Here is a 21,857-nt window from a genome sequence, read left to right on the forward strand (position 1 = left end):
TAAGAAATGAAAGTAGAACTTTTTTTTTAAATTACCTTTCAAAACAATTTGACCAGTATATAATAAAAATGTCCTAAGTTCTGTCGCTTTATAGTACTCTATGTCATCTAATGGTCTTGGTAAGCGACATAACTCTGATGGTACATAGGGTCTTATATTTTTTAATTCATTATTTATCTTATCTTTTTTTTCTTTTACCAACCTAAATTGTTTATTCCCTCCAACCCAAATTTCTATTAATCTTTTTATTACACCTAGGCAAACATTATGCATATAGTCTAATACGACTATATCTGTTATGTTGATGGGTAAACGAACTAACGGGCTATTACCTTTGTGATAATCATCATCAGTTTGATTCCTAAGAGACTCATCAGTACGCAATGGTGAATCCAACCCAGGATATGTCATTCTATGCTCTAGATATGTACCCTCTTCGGTACAAGATGTACAACCAAAATAAGCATTGTGGCTTTTAACATTGAGTAAAAAAGCTTTTGCCGGAGCATCATAAGATATATTAGAAATTGTTAATGTAAATAAAGTTTCATTTACATTTAAGCCATTGTCGATCACTTCTAATAAATCAATAATAAATGTATTTAGATATTCTTCTATAGATTTAGGCTTTTGAAATCCATGAAAAATACCTATAGGAATCACATTATTTGGTAACTCTTTAAAATTTAATATTGAAATTAATATTGGCCAAAGTTGGCTTTTTGAACTTTTAGCGATTGGTAGTCCATCTATATTAATTCCAATATTTAAAATACGGGACGGAATATATAGTTGCGCATTTTGTCTGATTAAATAGGGAATCAGCATATTTCTAATACCCAAATGTATGTATGAGCCGCCAGAATTTTCAACAATTTCATGGTGTTTAGGCGTTTTCATTAACGTTCTTATATTTTTGGGAACATCTAAACCTTCACCTTTCAATAAACCCAGTAAACTATTACAAAAATTGTGCGAAACTTTATGTTTCATAATTAATAATCGTAACTTGTCATTAATACTTAAGTTAGGTACACTATTTTTAAATGGAGAACTTAAAACTGTATGATCAATTGTACCCACATCACTAGGATTGTTAGAGGGATTATTATTATTGGTTTTTAGTGGTTCAATATTCAACATATCAAAGGAATATTCAGAAGGCATAACATTAACTACTGATTCTGTAAATTGAGGTGTAACATCATTAACATTTAATATTACAGAAGTACTTACAATTGACTTAATATTGTTCAATTGATTATGTTGGTTGAAAATGACACATTTATGTTGCTCAGCTTTCAATACCTTTTTAAAATGCTTTGCTGAAACAGTAGATAGCTTTTTTTTTATATATACTTCTTGAACCTGAAAAACAAGTTAATCATTCTTATTATTTTTTTAAAAATATTTTATGACAATTGTCTATTTAATTAAACTCTGTAATTTCCTTAAGTTATGTATTTTGATTTTGTTATAACATTTAAGTTTAAATTTACATATCCCATTATATTTCATAACACAAAAAATTCAATGAAAAAAGTACAATATATTATGTTTATGATACATATTTAACAATTTTAACTATGTAAAATAAATTATAGTAGAAATAGAAAAATAGTAAAAATACTAAGGGCCACATTTTATATCCTAAGCTTAAGAATAAGTGATAAAAATAAAAATTTGTGATCATAACTAAAAGCAATGCTTAAGATAAGTCTCGGGCATCCTTAATTTAAGTAATACTTTTTCTTTTCTTAAGCTAAAGTCTCATTTATGAATTTCATTTGTGACATAAGTTTAGCTTACGCAATACTTATTCTTAAGCATCAACAATGAAATAGCCCTAAATAACCCAATAAGTATTTTTTTTTTATAATTGAAGATTTTTAATTAGTTTATAATTTATATACCTAACTTATTTTGATCTATTCAAACGAGTATTGGCATGTCTTAGCCAATTAGCCACCACAATTTCAAACTCTGAATCAGTTACGTATTATTTGAATTAGCTTTAATGATTCCTAAAAAACAACACAAAGTTTAAATGAATAAATGTGTATATCCTATTAGTTATAGGTAGGTACTAAATAAAAATTTGAATTTATAATATAATCACTTCTTAATAGTTTCACAACATCTGAAGTGCCTATGGAAATAGATATATTTTTCCCATGACCAGTCCATGTATACACTATACATAGTTATAACTATAGTTATTATAGCAAATTCGTTAGTAAATAATTTCTGTAGTACCTACTCTTACTCTATACCACTACCAATATTTGTGGCTGCTTATAAATATACATGTTATAGTTATTTTTTACTATTTTTTTATGTGGTGAGTACCTATTCAATACTTCTTCTTAAAGGCGTCCAAGTAAGATTTTGATGCCGGTAGTCATATCTGAAATTGGAGTACCTATAGGTACAATCAAAAGTGTAAAAATGTAATATAATTTGTAAGATTATTGTATAAAAAATATAAAATTCAAATCGTTTATCAATTTTGTGTAGGTATAAATTAGTATTATCAATTATCAGTATTTTCCACTAAAATAAATATTGTATTATCAAATATAATTCATATAATTTATTGCTGAAGTTTTAACAAGTATGTCGGTACCTATATACTGTAAACGATGCCTGCCCGCTAGTCATATAATATATTATAATACTAATATTTTGATGGGTGTTTAAATTATTTTTATAGTATATATTGGTAGGTATATTATGTACATAACATATAGATATACCCAAACATAAGTGTATATTATAATAGTTAAAGGTTTATGAGATCGCATCGCAGAGTTTTTATCATTATTATCGCGCGCCCGTGCGTTAACTACCCGTGAGATGTATTATATTATTATAGTTGTATACATTAAACCTACGTAGTCCATCGTGTGTCAGTCGTCGTTCGATTGGGTCACGCGCGTTCTCCGGAAATCTGGTTAATTTATTTACCGATGCCCGGGTCCCTCTGTATCGCACCCACCGTAAAAATATAATAGTAATAATAATAATAATAATATGTTTATTTAGAGTCTGTCGACGAAGGATCGATTTCTCCCAGTGCAGTTAATATACTTATACATATGAATGTGCGTGTTTACTTGTGTGTGTATGTGTACGAGGAAGGTATATATTTACTGCACACTCGCAGTCATTAATTTACATTTCTCGTTTTGTCTTCTATATACATTCGTGACGTTGCGGATCCCTTATATATAATACTACCCACACACATATCTATCTATATATAACACGTAAACGTATTTGTGAAAAGGAGACGGTTGTGCAGTGGCGGCGGCGTCGAACGAGAGGTGTTGAGGTGAAGGAGTAGCAGAGAAGAGCATAAAAAGAATAATAATAATAACAACAACAATATAGCGAGCGTGCGAGAGTGAGTGAGTGAGCGGTGTACGTGTGGAGGAGTGGTGTCGTCTTGTGCGCAAAGAGGCAGTAGCGGGGTGAACGAACAGCTCAATCGGCCGGCCAATAGCGCTGGGCGGCGGGTACGGTGGGCGTGGCCCAACAGTCGCGCCCGTTGGCCCGCCGGCCCCGTGTAACCATGGTACGGGGTCGGGCGGAGCCTGCGCGGCGGCCACGGAGGCCCGTGACCGGACGGCACGGTGGCGCCGGTAGACTCTTTCCGACGACGACGATTACAACAGATCGAGCCGCGGAGACGAGTCGCACGCCGCCTCCGTTGCCGCCGTTTTTCGGGTAATACGCGCGGCCGACCGCGAAACCGCCGCCGCGCACACGCGCTAAACAGACGCTATTTTCAACATTTATATTATTATTATTATTATTATCGTACGCATTGCCGACGACGTCATATTATTGTGTAGGTTTGGCCCGTTGAATTATACGTAAGCCCGCGATTGTCGACTTTTATCGTTTCACGACGGATCCAGGCCTGCAGGTCATGGCCCTGGAGACGGAACGTTGCAGCCCGAACAACGCTTCAAGCCCCGGCCCCACGGACAACAACCGGCGGCCCGGGCTGGACGACTGCAGCGATCAGACCAAAGAAGTGGTGTCATCGTCGGCGTCGTCGTCTACAACGACTTCGCCGCAGCAGCCGCAGCCGGACGTCACAGTCTCTGCGTTCCGGCCTGTGCGTGACGGTGCGGCTGCGGACGGTGACGACGATCGGATGCCACCGAAAGCCGTGGCCGAGGAATCGTCACTATTGGCCTGCAGCAAGCCGCTGAGCATATGTTCGCCGCTTCAGAACAAGACTGCCGTGGCGGTCGACCCACTCTATAATCGTCACTCTTCACCACCACCACTGCAGCAACCCGTGAGGAAGAAATCATCAACACACGTTCAGAAGGCTCAGCAAGTGACCACCGACGTGCCACGATGGGTCCAACTGCAGCAGCAGCAACAACACGTCGCCCACAATGGCGATCACGGCCCGTTACAGCCACCGTCCAACGCAGCGGCCGCAGCCGCGGTCGAGTACACGATGGCCATGGCTGCGGCCGCCGCCGCTGCTGCCGGTAGTGGCGGTCACGTGCCACATGGGTTTCCATTCAACTCTTGGATGTACCGGTTCAACTTCCTGCCAATCGTGCCAGCCGCGGCTGAATATTTCCGGGAAATCCAACATCACAACCTCCAACACCCGACCGACGGTGGATCGCCCGAAACGACCGACGACCGACCACCAGCCGCGCTCCACTTACAGTCGCAGCACGCCGAATTCGCGAGGCAACTGCAGCTGAACGGTACGGTTGGCAACCTACACCACCACCATAATCCAGTGGTGCCGTCGCCACAAGTGGTGCAGTCAGCAGCGCACCAACCCCTACAACCACCGCCACCGCCGCCGCCGCCGCCCCAACCGTCTTCGCAACAGCCGCCAATGATGCCCACCGGTTACGTTTCCCGACCGGCCAGCACTTCTGGTTCATCGGACGTATCATCGTCGTACGGCTGCGGTGGCGGTCCCCTGATGGCCGCCGGCGCCGGAACCACGAAGAACTGCAGCAGCTACCGTTCGCCGTCACCCCGCTCGCCCAGCCCGTTCCGATTGGCATTTTCCGTCGACAACATACTTCGACCGGAATTCGGCAGTAAACTCCATCACCACCTACAGCAGCAGCAGGAACACCAACATCACCTACATCACCATCACCACCAGCCTTTGCCGCAGCACAATCGTCTCGGCAGGCCGTTGTCCGCGTCTCCACCCCCGCCAACCGCCGCCAAACTGCACTTTAGCACTCTGCTGCAGAACAAGCCACACACGCAGCAGTCCACACTGTCGCTGCATCGGCCCGCTCCGACCCGTCCCAAAGCAGCGGTTGTCGGTCCCAAACGACCCGCGCCTGCTGTCGCGCCGGACAAGGTAAACAAGCGAAAGCCGGCCCAACAGCCGTTGCCGGCGTGTTCGCCTGTCATTAGCAACAACAATAACAACTGCTACGACAGCGATAACAGCAAGTCGGCAAACGGTAGCCGGAACAACCAGCACCACCACAAGCCAGACGACTCTGGCAACGAACAGGAATCGGCGGGATCGGACGCGACCGGAAGCGGCGACCAGCAGTCCAACGACAAGGAGATGTGGCCGGCCTGGGTGTACTGTACGCGGTACTCGGACAGACCGTCTTCGGGTGAGTGCGAAAACGGGCTTTCGTTATCTTATATTATAATATTATCGTTAAGTTTGTATTCGGATTTCCGGTCTGTTGCACATCTCGCGCGAGAGTAATATATATTGACAATGAAGGGGGTCGTTCCGAAAGTGGTCATCGTTTACTGCCGTATATCACATAATTTATAATATTACTTATATCTGAGGTCCTTAGACTATATCATAAAAGTTGTATGTGTGCGTATAATAATGAGTTCTTCGTCGGCAGTTGCGATGTTTTTTTTTATATTCGCCGTCTGTGTTTGCCTTTAATTTCTGGCAGCCAGATTGCCGCTGCTGTCGCTCGCAATTATGTAAATTCAATTTTATGTTTATGATAATATGTTATTTATGCACGCGCGAAACCGTTTTCAACGCGATTTAATCGAGCGAACAAACCGCAGATAATAATATGATTATTACTATTATGCTATAATATTGTATAATATAATCGCGTTCTCGCGTAAGGTATAATATAATATAATATGTATATACACAAACGTCGCTAAACGTCGTGTGATAATCGTATATGTTTACATATTATATATGCACACACACACACGCATAGTATAATATATATTTAGTCATTAGCGTTAAATAATATATAAATTAACATACGAGAAATTAAGTCATTCGTCGCGTACGAGCGCAATGAAAAGAAAAAAAATAATCCGCGAGAATTTCGATTCCGTTCCTACGTAATATACACGCGTATTATACTGAACGCGTTTATAACGTATAATTTATGTAGATAAATACGGAAAAAATCAAAAAAAAAAATCGTCTCTATTCGCCGCCGTCGTATATATACATAATATTATACACGTTGATACGGTCGTACGATAATATCATATTATATTATATTGTCGCACACGTTGAATACGATTAATGATTATATAGGTATAATAATAATAATGTGCACAGGTATAAAAAATAATATTATATACACATTAGGTATAGATATTATGTCTATACCTAATATATAATACGCGTAGGTGTGTTATTGTGTACACATGCACATATAATGATATAATTATATATATTAATATAATATATATTTCGCATTCATGTCTATAGCCGATTTTCGTAATGATATATTCGTTGCACTTGTCGTCGTCGAATGATTGATGACTACTTTACCGTGTACACGACTTATACCTACAGCTAATGTGCATGTGTGTGTGTGTGTGTGTTTGTGTGTACACCGTTCCATTGTCTTTGGTCCGATTGTTCGCTTATTATAATATTGTTGTATATTATTATAAATCGACGGTTTAACGGTTTATGCGCAAGCGCGAAACGTGCAATGTTGCGCAATGGTAAGCGAAAAGTAAAAGTCAAATGATATGCCTACTTATAAAGTTATAATAGGTAGCTACATAGGTAGGCTATTTAATACGCATGTCTATTGAATGTACGTATTTAAAAAGGTGACAACTCGCTATATTATTTCGAAACGGTGTCCTATGAGTTTTCTACCTATATACCTAAAAACCGAAATTAATGTGTAAAATTTACAATATTTACGATTTTATAGTTTGTTTCTTGGCTATTGTCAAACGTCGTTATTTTTTTAAGCGACTGTTCATAATATTTTAGTGACAGCGAATTCATCGCAGGAATATATTATAACGCTTATTATTGACCATTAGGTATTATCATCTATTAGTTTTACGCAGTATTATACCTAATAGATAACAAAATATCATACACCAATGTTAACTCGAGTGATTTTCGGGAAGAAAAATTCGATTTTGGTCTGGGCCCTAACCTAAACATCGTAAAATCTCGGAAGTTTCGTGACCCATATGTATGCAGCTTTTTGGGCGCCTACGTGTCGGCATGACTTGTCGTTGATTTTCGCACATTCCCGACGCCCAAGCATGGCTTACAGTAAAACTGTATAGTTCTACTGTAAGCCATATGTGGCCTGTAGGCAATATATCTCAATAGGAATTTTTTCATGATTATTGATTATGTTAGGTTATATTATGAGGGAAAACAGTAAATACTGTATATTATACCTTACCATATATATATTGAGTTCTTAAACGTAAAATAATATAAAAATTCGTCCCATAATGCATTATTATTAATAGATAACATCAAGCGATATCACATTCCATCATAAGTTTTGGTCATTTAGATCAAAATTTCGCGGAAAGTCGAATAATTTCGGGCTACAATTAAGTAAACGGGAAGCGAGCCAATCGAATAATTGATTATATTATAATATGCACGCATTTAAAACATTAAATCGACGCCACATATAAAACCACATTTACATTAATTATAATTGACATAGAATATAAGCACCATTTCAACTGGCATCGACTTATCTTCAGTCGTTTGGCTTTTATAAAACGTTTTCATAATAGAATAATTTTGGTTTAATGGGTTTAATAGCTAATGCCGTGGATCACCGCATGGTTAGTGGTTATTGGAATATATATTATGTACCTACCAGGTACATAGATATGGTACATATCTAATGTGTGGGTTTCGGGTACATTTCGAATAACGTGCAGATTACAATGATATACGCGCGTTTGGTCCTGCACAATATTCACGATGTTTATGTACTTGTACCAATTTAATATAATATATTATATTCGCAATACTCCGCGGATGTGATAATTTATAAATAATATTTAATTGTGGTTTCGCGTGACTCGTGTCATCGCATGCATATAGAGTGAATTTCTAAACGCGCCCTACCACGAAGTTACCTAATTTTTCGTGACAAATTGTTTTTGAAATGGTTTGATTTGTCACCAGGAAGAAATAGGTATCTCGTACCTATCTATGATTATTCTTATTAACTTGGGTGTTCAAGTAGAAAAAACATCTATTATATTATGATGGTCAATAATAACGATAAAAAATTGATTGCAAACATTTAAAAATATGGGTATTCCACTAAATCACCACAATACACCGGAGTTGTGGTGATCGTTGTCTATTGCGCACAGTATTTATAAATTAATATAATGTTTCAATATAGAACTACGTATGTAGATTGCATCACGTAGCCCCTTACCCGATATAGCCGTTGACAAACAAATACTTACTGATGATCTAAGGTATTATATTCGATTCGCCTACATCGTAATCACTTCGTGATGACGCGGCAATGCAACATTTTTATAATAAATACAGTGTCTGTGCGACCTACCAAAATGTTTTTCGACGTATTTAATCGATTTATTTTCAATGTGTTGTCAATAAATGTATGGGTAATATACATGCTCGATGACACGTTTATGTTCTTTTTCAACAATCGTGGCGCAATATTTATTAAGCGACACGACTGCACAATTAATCATCAACTTTATACTGAGCATAAAATCTATTTGGTATAATTAATTTTTAAAGTCATTCGAGGTCGAGATTATAATCGACCACCAACGAACTGTATAATAAAGAACAGCGCGTGCCCTGATTTTGTGTAAAACAAAAAATATGATAATTTTATAAATTAGCCCTCTTCCGCGCTGAATGGTATGTACAATAGCTATCTTAATTTTTTGGCACAATAAAACTCTTAAGCAGTATTTAAAATAGAGCGATAAAGCATAAAGCACTAAAAATCATTTAAGAATAAACCGAAAAAAAAAAGCTTAAACGCGCCTATAGGCGGTAGCCGCCGCCATTATATAGGTACCTTGTACCAACTAATTTTGTTTTTTTTCTATGCATTTGTTATATTATAACAGTATTATATACCTATACCTGGCTACCTATTACCTCATACCTGCGTCTATAATAATCGTATTACAGGTTGGTTAAAAATTCCAAATCTCAAGATTTGTACGTACATAGACATTATAAATGATGTTAAAATAAACGTTGAGCTATAAAATATTTCAGATTCCATTGAATAAGAATACATTTTGTAAAAAAAAAAATAACTTAAAACAATAATATCTTTTTAAAAGTAAATAAAAAATCATAAGAAAAAAATAGCTAAAAGAAATGTGTAGGTATTATATATTGTATACGTTTTGTAGGAATAAATGAATCAAATTTATAGCTGACGTAGTTGTTTCTCATTAGACAGAATAAAAAAAAATGCATACGCGCTTAGGACAATAACGTTTGATTTTACACGATATAATAATGCCTAATAATAAGCGTACACGATCGCTTATAATTTTATATAATATCCATGTGCTGTCGGATTGTGGTTTTGTATTCTATATACTATATATATGTATGTTTATGTGTGCATAAAAACGACGGGGGTGGTTTATGCTCTCCGACTGCCGTTATATGCATGCGGCAAATCCCCAAACGTATTCACACTCTCGCACAGACACACAATATGTTATGTATATAAATAATACGCGTGTGTGTGTGCCCAAAACCACCCTAATCGCGTAATAGTCTCTCGTGTTTTTTTTTTTTGTCATTATCTCCGTCGCAGCTTCTCACCACACCCCCTCGTTTCGGTTGGGTAGGGGTGGGCGTCGGCGGTGGCGGCATCGCACAACGTCGTGTTTAACGCATGTACGAACATCGCCGATGGTATATAATGACATGATATAATATCGCGATAAATAAATGATTGTAATAATAACACAAACGACGTATAATGGTCCCCGGGCGGCGCGGGACCACATCGGCGGCGACAAAAGACGATTTTATTACATACTATCTAGTATATATATTATTATATTATTTCACGACAATGGCGGTTCTTTTTTTATTTATCTTTTTTCCCGTTCTGCGTTCGCTTGTGTGTTATTGTACACACGGGCCTTATGTCGCCGAAACCGCAGCGGGAGCCGCGTGTACAAATTTTGGTTCGTCGACTAGCGTATATATATACAGATTTTTTGTATATTGTTGTTGAAAAATAATGATATTTTCGATTCACTCCTCACCCCACCTCCACCAAGAATAGACTTTGAAATCCTCGTTGATCCTTGGAGTTATAATATATTATATAGGTACGCGTGGATCAATCGGCGGATTAAGACACTCGAAATTGATCAGGATTTGACGATCGTCGTGGTCAGTGGCAGAGGAGCTAAACCTCGGTCTTAGTATATATTATAATTATATTCATATATATTATGTATTGTGTACCTACAGATATATAGTATGGAGACTACTGCATGTCTGCATGCACCGGTCACTTTGGGAATTGCGACGCATGTCATTTTAACCGAGAACACAATTTTGTTTATTTTTTCGCCGCAATCATCCTATATATGTAATTAGATTCTCCGTTTCTACATTAAAAACGATCGTATACCTATAATATATATATATTATTGTATATATTAAAATATAATATGTCTGTGTATTTATTTATAAACATTGTCGGTCATATTAAACATAATAATATAATCCTTTGAGAAAAAAACTTGCAATTTATGCACCTATATAAGGTATTTTCTACTTGAGAAAACAAATAAATCTTATGAGATTTTTAAAGTATAATTTTTTTGGTTAAAATGATGTCAATAATTTTATTTGCAATTTACGAACCACCACCAATTCTATATAGGTACATAATACCTACGTATATTATATTTATTTATAAGCTACCTGTAGAGTAAATTCGCAATAAAAATTTGGCGTGTCTTTTCACACCGGTTTTCACAGGTCTCGTACGATTATAATATTATTTGGCTTACGTCCGTTTAATATATATGTGTTTATCCTGTTTACTTATTGTATAAACACATCGGTGTCCACTGCAAAATCGTCGCAGAATTTGCAAAATTTCCACGTACCTACCACCAAGACTGTGTAACATTTGTTGTTGAGGGAAAAAATGTCAAAATTGTTTTTATATAATGAGTCAATATTAGTATATGTATGAAGGTAGTAGGTACAACAGTAAAAAGTCATTCGTTTACTTGTATCTATATATATTCCATACTATATCTATGGACACGGACCTTTTGGTTTTCGACCATGACAAAAATCATTGTCTTCTCTTACTCGTATTTAATATTTTTTGAATTACAAATATATTTATTATTTACAAATTTAGGCTTTTCTGCTACATAAAATAAGTCCAAGCCGTGTACTCCATAGTAATAAAATAGGCTTATTTTATGTTAATTTTTCACCAGTTATTTTATTATAGATTGGTTGATGGGCATTTTGTGTCCAAATTCATACTTAAACAAATTTTCTGGTTTTGGAAATCGCACTAGTATTAAATTTAAAACGTAAAATATTAGAGACTCCATTATAACTATAGATATTCTTACGTGTATTGTACCATTGTGTAGTTATTGCACAACTAACTGTTAATTTAAAAACACAATAGATTTCAGTGGTTAGTCCGTTAAAATATCCGTACTATAGTTCAAATATTTTATTGAAATTTAGGCACACTTTTATAACAACAAATAAGAACAATTTTATAGGTAGGTAGGTACTAGGTACACAGGTATCTTAATTGTATTATTTGTGTATTTTATACGATTTTGTACTTTTACATGTATAAGATCGTTTTGATAAGTTAAAGATAAATTAAATAAAAGTTTAAACAACTAATACAATTTAACATTATTTTCGTGGTTCCAATCTATACATATATTTAAAGTAAATTTGAGTTTTTTTTATGTTTATGAAATAGTATAGTAGATTTAAAATAGGAGGTATATATATCTATATAAAATGTATTTCATAAATAGGTAATTGTATAGGCAGGTTCTGCATTTTTAAATATTTACAATAACTTTAAATATGAACTATCTAACCGTAAAATATTCTCCATACGATTTGTTAGGATGTGATGGGATTTATTTAATATTTATTTATTTTAATTATTTGATACTTAATAATTGAGAAAGTAGAATATAAAACATATTTTTAATATAAGGCTCTATTATGTCGGTAGATTATAATTTATAGTAATACATTGCAGAATTGCCGCATATACATCCGAGATGGCGTCTCGATTACCGACTGAAAACATTTTTTAATATTATTACCATTTCAACAAGTCACAATAGGTTGGTACACGGTCATTTGTTCAGAAGGACTTTTGCGTTCTACAATTATTTTTTATCCATCTATACGAAATACAAATACATAGTAGGTAGGTAGGTAATATAATATATATATAACAGTGACATACCGTACTACATATATATTTCATATATGAAAACAAATTTAATGATTTCGCAGTTCGCTGTTTGTATTCTTTATTTTTGTACGCAACGCGCATTTTAAAAACCACTGCAGCTATTCAAAACGGGACCAGTTTTTCTCAGGTAACATTTTTTTTTTTTTTTTGGATATCCGCTGGTTTCCCGAACCCGTTATTGAATTTGTCCATGTTATACCCAGGGTATATATAATGAACCTGCTCCATCACGTTTCAGAGTTCACGGTTTAAAAGTCCATTAAAAAAAAATTATATTCTTATTGTGCCTGCAGTCTTATATATAAATATAAATATGTATCTATATTATATTATAGGTAAAAGCAATTTAAAATTTCACGAAATATGAAAACAAAAATTATGGTTGCTAATAATTTATTGTATACCATGCATGTTAATTTTTGTTAAATAAAATAGATAACTGATAAAAGTCTTTTTTATTATACAGGATTAGTGGATATGATTTCTTTAAAAGTTGTTTCTCCATCATATATTAAGTTTAGTTATCATAACTTTTGAATAATATTTAAGTCATACTTCGACTGGAAATAAAAATTAAAAATTAAAAAGTAAAAAGTAAAAACATTCAACATATTATGGAATCGTTACAATAAGTTTCCTTGGTTAAATATTGTATATGGTTATTTAATTTGAATTGCTTTTATAAATAAATGATATTGAAATACAATTCCATTAAACACAGATAATAATGTAGTAATTATTATTAGTGTGCATTATAACGTTTGTACCACAATAATTTATTCAATTTTCATAAAATAAATATGTGATGCGAATTATCAAAATCTTACTAGCTCCGCCACGCAGTGTCTCACAATAATCACGCGTTGACATATGTTATTGTTTTACATAATATACATAAAAAATAATTGTGTACGGGTAAATAGAGAGCGTTTCAACGTTAAACACGCCGTATAACTATGATATATTAATTTTGTCAAAAGGTCAACCCGTGCTTACGGTAAAATTAATTGACGTTTAACGGTTTAACCAATATTATACCTTTAGGTATATTGTATACAGTTCAACGCCTAAGAAATTCATCGAAATCGATAGTAATTAAATCGTCAACGAGATTCCGTAGTCGGAGACGATCGATTTTTTTCTGATCACTATACACATATAGGTATAAATAATACAGGTATTAAGCCTACGTTTCGTAGCACTTCGTATCGTTCTTATAATATAATCTCGAGCTTCTATATCTTGAAATTCTTGGCATTTTTGCCATGTATGTGTAATGTGTAACCGTATAAATTATTCCCGACCCCATTTTGGGATTTGACATAAAACCGCAACGAGACGGTATTTATGTCATACCTACGTACAAGAAAACGATTTTCAAAACATTTTTAGTCTTTTTTTCTGTTGAAAAGTCGCATATTGTGACGTCGTCAAGGCAATTTAAAATATCACGCACTCACGTGGTTTCGAATTAATAGGTTACCAATAATAACATTATTAGTTTCCTAATATTACCTAAACTTATTGGCCAGGTTATTAGTTTTTAATTTGCATCTAAGAAACAAATGCATTCCTCGAAATTGAATTTTAATATTCTACATTCAAAAATCTAAGAATATCTTTTTAAAATATCTATAAATTAATTAATCATTAATCATGTTCATAAATAGATTTTATATAGGTACTGATTTTACCGAATAAGTACACCTACCTACATTTTGTCCAGTTCCATGTTAAGACTTAAGAGACATGGTGGGAGGGAAAAGTGTTTGGCAGTTTCTCGGGTGTCAATCTTTTAAAAACAAAACAAATGTTGTATTTTTGTAATTTCTGTAATTTTCTTTATTTTTTTTTTAGTTATACATAGGTACTCAGTAATTATAGGTATTGAAAAATGTGCATAATAATAACCTTATCGGAGCTGGTAAGCATTCGGTGGCCGTGCCGATATTATTGTTTTCACCTCAGTGGTAGTAATAATATATATTATGTTGCATGCGCAATATTATATATTATAGGGCTCACCGCAGCAGCGATATCGTGTTACATAATGATAGAGATCCTGGACATGTCATTGCGATCGAACCGATTCATTTCATTTTCATTCATATTATTTTCGAGTATATATAATGTATACACATATTAACTGTTTAGGTACATCCTCATATACTTACATTGTTATTTTTCGTGTTTTCCCATATAATATTTATTGAATCTAAAATGTTATATATTTTATACATTAGGTACCTATTTTAATAGTCTCTCGTATACTCTCGTTTCGATACGATACTAGAGTAGCAGAGCACCTACTAAAAACTCAAGTAGACCATTTCGTTTGACACACGACGCTGATATTATTTGCATAATTTGATGTTTAACGAATTATAGGTACATAGGTACAGGTTATGCGTGAAGGTGATGATTAGGAAAATTAAAGTTGAACGTGAAATTAAAAAAACAACATTCGAACAGTATTTTTCAGTATTTGTATTATTGCACTGCGGTCGTCGGAATCCGGTATTTCATCAATACGCGAACATTACCTTATGCCGCAGTGCAAAACAAGTGGCGTGCATGTACCTACGTGATTTAATAATTTTCTCGCCGATTTCCGCGTCACAGCGAATAATTTCGATCATTCCGACACCCATTTTGCGGGGTTTGCCCTCAGACCTATACATTTAACCGAACGGCGTCGGCGTATAACAAAATAATAGAATAAATATATATACCTACATTTATTTGCGCGCGCGTGCGCGTGGGTGTGTGAGACGAGCGCGATGATCGATAAAACGCGAACGGTCTGCACCGCTGCCGCGTTTCACCGCCCAATTACCGCGCGCGCACAGTGTCTGCGATTGTTTTATTTCGCCACGCTCGCACAATAACCGACGACCACGACCGCGGTTGTTTATATTACATTTTATTTATAATGTGCATATGTATAGTGTGCACGTATGGGTATATAACAGCTACATATTATTCGAATAGTATAAAGTATAAATTGATGAACGATAACACATTTAACAATAATTGCAAGTAGGTACCAAGTTATTTTAAACTTCCGCGTCAATAAATTGTTATTCGTTATCACAGGTGCAATAGAAGAACGTATCTTCACTTACAATCTGTATTACATGACACAATAAGTAAAATAGATGACTGACATAACACCTATATACATAATAAGAACAACACATGAAGCACAATATGAGGGAAATCATCCAGCGATGGAACCCTCCAATTTTATAGTTCCTAGTCTAGTTTCATAATATTTTGCTACCAATTTAAAAATTATATAATATGCTTTGTGCATTATAAATAGGACGTTTTGGTCAACGAATTTAAAATTGAAACCTAAGTTCGGTTCCGTTTGTTTTTGTGGCCCCCAATTAACTAATTTCCTTCGGGTGTAAGAACATACGTATACGTAAATACTCGTTGCCGGAAACTATATACAGTCACAATATCTCCGTCCTGTATTTCAATGAACACGTACAGCCCGTAAACTCTAAAATGGTACCTATTGATTTTGCATTATCGACATTCGGCAGATTTATTTTTGTGTATGAAGACATTTTTCCTAGTACAAAAAATGGTCCGACTGGTCATCAACTGTACTTAACTATGTCCTTTTGTCTGTTAAATTGATAAAAATTAATAAATTTAAGTGACTGGGAGTAATTTAAACTTTCTTTAACTATTCCATATTGGACTTTGGAATTAAATATTTGAATAACCATGGCAGAATTTTCAATTATATTCAGAACATACCTACTATATTAAAAGGCTAAGATCTAAGAAATGCATTTTTAGTGTTGTAATAATACACAATTTTCTAGTCTGCTGCACGTTTATTAATGGCGGTAGTCCCTCGTTGGCCTAATCGATTAAGTTTCAAGTCTCGGCTCCCTTTTCAATTTCACTTTCGGCTACGAATCATTTATGACTCCACAGTCAACCCCTGCACGTGCCTCGCAAATCCCTCATGCCCCTCACATCATTTTTACATAAACGATGTGTGTAAACATTTTATTTGGTTTTGTTTTACTGCGCTTGTTGTGTTATACACTAACCATTTAATCGTCTACGCTTATAACCTTGCAGTCAATTATTCATAACTCTCATTACATTATTATGTCCATATTGTTCACACGAGACGTAATAACTCGATAAATAGCTAATGATATTACGTTGAAAGTGTGGGAAACCATTATAGGGTCTGTTGGGTGATTTTATTTTGTTTACACACTTGGTTTAGTGCTTTAGCTAATTTATATTTTTATTGTCTGTTTGTTTTCGATCTTGATATTATTTATTATATTATAGGTTAGGGAATTATGCATTTACACAATGCCATTGTATAGAATCGTTTTTAACGGTTCCAAAATATTAGTTATATACTTAATTAAATAGGGTTCAGACATAATATTAAGCACAATCTGCGGATTATTTTTATAGATGTTTTTTTTTTCAATCACAAATGTATTATTATGATAATCGATTATATTGTTTACTATTTAGTGTTACTTATTATAAGACATACGCGATCATATTTTATGATAGGTATTAGTGTTCTTATAATATTATACAATATTATATACCTATATAGGTACAGCCAGTATTTGTATTTCATATTTTAATTTTCAGCCGTGTCGAAAAATGTAATTCGCAGATAATTAGGACTGCAAATTCATGAACAACGACAATATTAAATCTATACCTACCTATATTGTTATAATATTATTGCCTCTCGAGATCAGAGAGAATGCGCTTAGTAACGATAATAATTTATCCACGTGTGCCTTGATAATATATAAGTATGTACCTATACACGCCGATCGGATGATACAACTGGCTATTTACAGTGTGTGTATATACTTATATATAACATAGGTACCATACGAACCGGGGCAAATCTCAGAAGAGATCTTATTTTAATGTCAGTTTATAAAATAATAATACTCTATGGGTATTGGTATATGTGTGTGTGTGTGTGTGCATAATATATATATATTAGGTATCAACCTACATTATCGTAATATACATCGTGGTAGTATGCGTCGTCGTCTATATATTATATATAAGTATATAGGTTTATTATAATAATGTATATAATTGTAGATAGGTAGTATTATATAATATAGTAGTACGTGCATATATATCTAGGTACCTATCTGTAATAATAATAATGGTAGCGGACTCTAAAAAGCGATCACAAGAAACAAAAGAAAATAATAATATAATGAAAAAAAGTCTTGTGTTATAATATATTATATAGGTACCGAGTGCGCGTTTTACAAAGGGAGAATATTACAGCCTACCTATATTATTATGTATACTGATATAACATTATACGGGCATGGACATAAGTAATATTAAACATGTATTATATACCTAAACATATATTACGAGCTCGTGTAATTTTTTTATTTAATTTCTTCTAATGGCCGTTTTTGCATTTGTATAGAATTACAACCTCGGCCATTTAGTACATATATAGGTACCTGTATGCACTACCCCGCGGAGCTCGTACATATACGTTTTACGCACATGTATAAACGTATGCACCAGACTTATTTAATGCATGTGAATTGGTATTTATAAATGTACAATGATACTGTTTGTCGGCGTATAAGTTACTTGTAGAAGTGGCGTTTGCCTATTTCCAAGTAGGTACAGATAGTATACTGTTATATAGATATAAATATAATATAATACGAGCACGTTCAATGGGACCGATTTTTCTGTTGGAATAAAAATAAAAATATACTTAATAATACGAAAATAAAGAAACAATGTTTTGTTTTTGACAAACAACATTTTTTATTATTGTGTAACGAAAATGGATGAAACAAATTTTTAGTTTTTTTGCTTAAAATGGCACATAAACAGATAATGTTATAAAAACCATGCAACGATTGTTTTTTGTATTGGTACAAATGTACGCTGCAATGTATGCTGAAAATTAGCAAACAACTTGCACTTTGCGCAAATGATGTACAATAAATGTACGTGCCTAAGGTAAAGATCTCGGTCGAGCACCATCGCCAAACTTTGAACTCTAATCTCGACTTCATATGTGACCTATACGTCTGGCGTTTGTGAATCACTTCGTTGCAACTTGCAAACAAATAAAACCCTATCGTACTTATTCCGTCAGTACAAAAAGTAAATAATAAATAGCTAAAAAATAACGTATGCTGATCAGTAAAAGCCATTTCGCAGTTAGTGATTTATAAATTGAAATATATCGGAACACACCCTGACACGTGCAGGAGAGTACCATATCATAATAGAATCGTGATATCGGCTTTACGCAGGTCGATCATAAAAATATAATTTTGTCAATCCAGCTGGTGGAGCACATTAACCGGCCTACTAAGTTAACTGTGCGGAGTGCGATAGTGGAAAAGTATCATATTATTAAATGCGCATTAACAAAATTACTTTTTGTTTATTTCGTGTAGTACCTACGGCGTTTTTCCTCCGAAAAACGAGCGAGCACGCGATTACCTATTTCGTTTTAAATCGATCGCGGTGTATACAACAACAGCGGTATAAACCTAACGACCGACCGGGTCTGTCCAATAGCGAATATTAAACGACGCGACCGCGGTATATACCTACAATCCATAATATTATATACGTGATGGCCGAGGAATTTTCGTGACGCGAAACGCTCCCTCTAAACGTGTATAATATAACCATATATAGATACAATACGGGCGTGTGTATTATAATTTACAACACATATTATATACAGTTCATCGTCGTTATAAATTATCATATTATGTAGTTATTATATACAAGACGCGTCCTATATGACATTATGATGCCAATTTATAATACGCCCACCCGGTGGGTGCGTGTGTAGACATACACCCCGCTTACAATGGTTATTATTACAACGCAAATATTGTATGGAATAAAAGTAAAAACCAAAAATGTAGAATTCGCAAATAAATTCATAATAAACAAATCACGTAGGATTTTTTTCAAACTTTCGGCTAATATATATAGAACCCAAACCATGTAATATTGGAAACACAATACACTCAACTGAGTTGTGCCTGCAGTTAGAACAAAGAAATCGTAGGTACCCAGATAATATTATATTCCTACTCTTATTCCAACTTTCTCGCCAATAGTTCCATTCTAGAACACTGTTGAATGTCAAAAAATAAAATAGGAATTTTTGACCTTGTAAAGATTACCTAAAAGTATATTTTATCATATTTATCAGCTATCATCATATAAGTGAAAGAAAATGTATTATAATTTAGGTAAGATAGAAACTCTGGTTCTATGAATTTACGATCGTAATAATTTCGACACTGAAACTGTACTCTCTGAGTATCTCCAAAATCACATTCCGAAAATACTAATTTATGAAAAAAAAACCGTTGACGATGACTATAAATATTATAATATTATATCAACGAGTTTACATTATATACAACAGCCGACTACAGACGTTTACTGCACGATGTACTTTGCATAATAATATATAACACGACATAATATATCGTTGTATGTGCAGACGACCGCAAAGGCTGCTTTTGGCGAACAAACTTTGTGCGTGCGCCGTAGATAAGCCTTTCCCGCGTCCCCTTATTCCCGCCTACATGACCCTTTCACGCCGCCGCGCACATTATCACGCCCGACGCTTTTACATCCCGCCCGTTATTATAATATAATACAATGATATATGTGAGGTATCCATTTAACACACCCTTCTCACTTGCTCAGTAAATTGTTTCGATTTTCCAGAAATTTATCCACTCAGTCCGTTATTATATCGTAATTTTGCGGCATGAAAGCACAAATTTGTTGTTTTAAATTAAAAAAGTTGGTATGAAAATAGTTTTATCCGTAAAAAAAACTGTTACGTCATCTCCTGGTCTATTATTTTCCTATTTACTTTAACTATAGCACTATAATTACATCCCAATATATCCTGTATAATATGCTTCGCAGTCGTGATTCATATAAAAGCAACGGGTCCGAACTACAGTTTCGATACGCCAGTAGTTGACATGCTAATTAGTAATTACCACTGAGTTAATGCCAGGTGTAAATAAATTATCGTCTACATTATCGTTACAAACGTGCCATTATTCCATATAATCCTCTTAATCTGCTCGTTCATATATTATATAGTCAAGTGAGCAATTATTTTCGCTTCAACTCCTCTCCATCACGAGTACCTTTATAACGATTACAAACTCTACCTATATACTACGAACTTTGTTGCCGATAATGTTGATTATTTATATTGTATAAACAACTTTTTGTCAGTGGATGGTAAAATCGGACCGGAATGCTGTATACCGATGGGTACGATTTCCAATCGGGTCTAAAGTCAGTTTTAAGCATAGATCGTTCACAATTAATTTAACTATTGCGAAATCGTTACTTCTATTGTTGCAACGAGTTAAATGTGACATCGTTTTAGAAGTTAAATGTTGAAATAAAACGATGGAATTTGTATGATGGACACTTGAAACTTTTTAAAACATTATTATCCATACCGAAATTAGTTTAGCACGACGACGTTAATTGGTTCACACTGTATATAATAGTAATATTATGATGACGTGCACGACCGCCTTATTGATAATAACGTACGCACGCACCCCGGGTCTTTGTCGATTTACATTTTAAAACATTTACATAAGCCGTATTATAGGCCAACGTGGTGTACTTAGACTTATAAACTTGTGTACGCGACGAGTTGAGATAATTATATTTGAGTAGACATTTTTCCATAATTGTATTATATCAGTATAATAATATAAAATTCAACACGTGCAGTTAAAAGTATACTGATTTAAAATAGGATTATGTTAATTAATTATTTTAATTTATAAACAAAACTAGAATCCTAATATTTTTTGATTTTAAACTTGTATGAATAAATAACAATAAATAATAATAATTTAGTTCATACGTCCGTTAATAATATTGTTTTAAGTTTTCTATTAGACTTTCTGGTCGACCATTATTTTAACGTCATATTATAAAATAACGTTTTAATTTATTTTTTATTCCCATGAACAATCCCGTTTCATTCTAGGAATATCCGAC

General features: G+C 34.5%; 1 protein-coding gene across 1 annotated transcript in view; it reads left to right on the forward strand.

Moving 5' to 3' along the window:
• The first annotated feature begins 3,642 nt into the window (after window positions 1-3,642).
• Window positions 3,643-21,857, forward strand: part of LOC100167040 (segmentation polarity homeobox protein engrailed-like) — a 38,120-nt gene continuing 19,905 nt past the window's right edge. Inside the window, 1 exon segment of the mRNA XM_008191652.3 lies at window positions 3,643-5,655. Within this exon segment, the coding sequence (XP_008189874.1) occupies window positions 3,935-5,655 (1,721 nt within the window). The 5' untranslated portion in view covers window positions 3,643-3,934.

Source organism: Acyrthosiphon pisum, chromosome X, assembly GCF_005508785.2.
Source record: "Acyrthosiphon pisum isolate AL4f chromosome X, pea_aphid_22Mar2018_4r6ur, whole genome shotgun sequence".
Lineage (NCBI taxonomy): Eukaryota > Metazoa > Arthropoda > Insecta > Hemiptera > Aphididae > Acyrthosiphon > Acyrthosiphon pisum.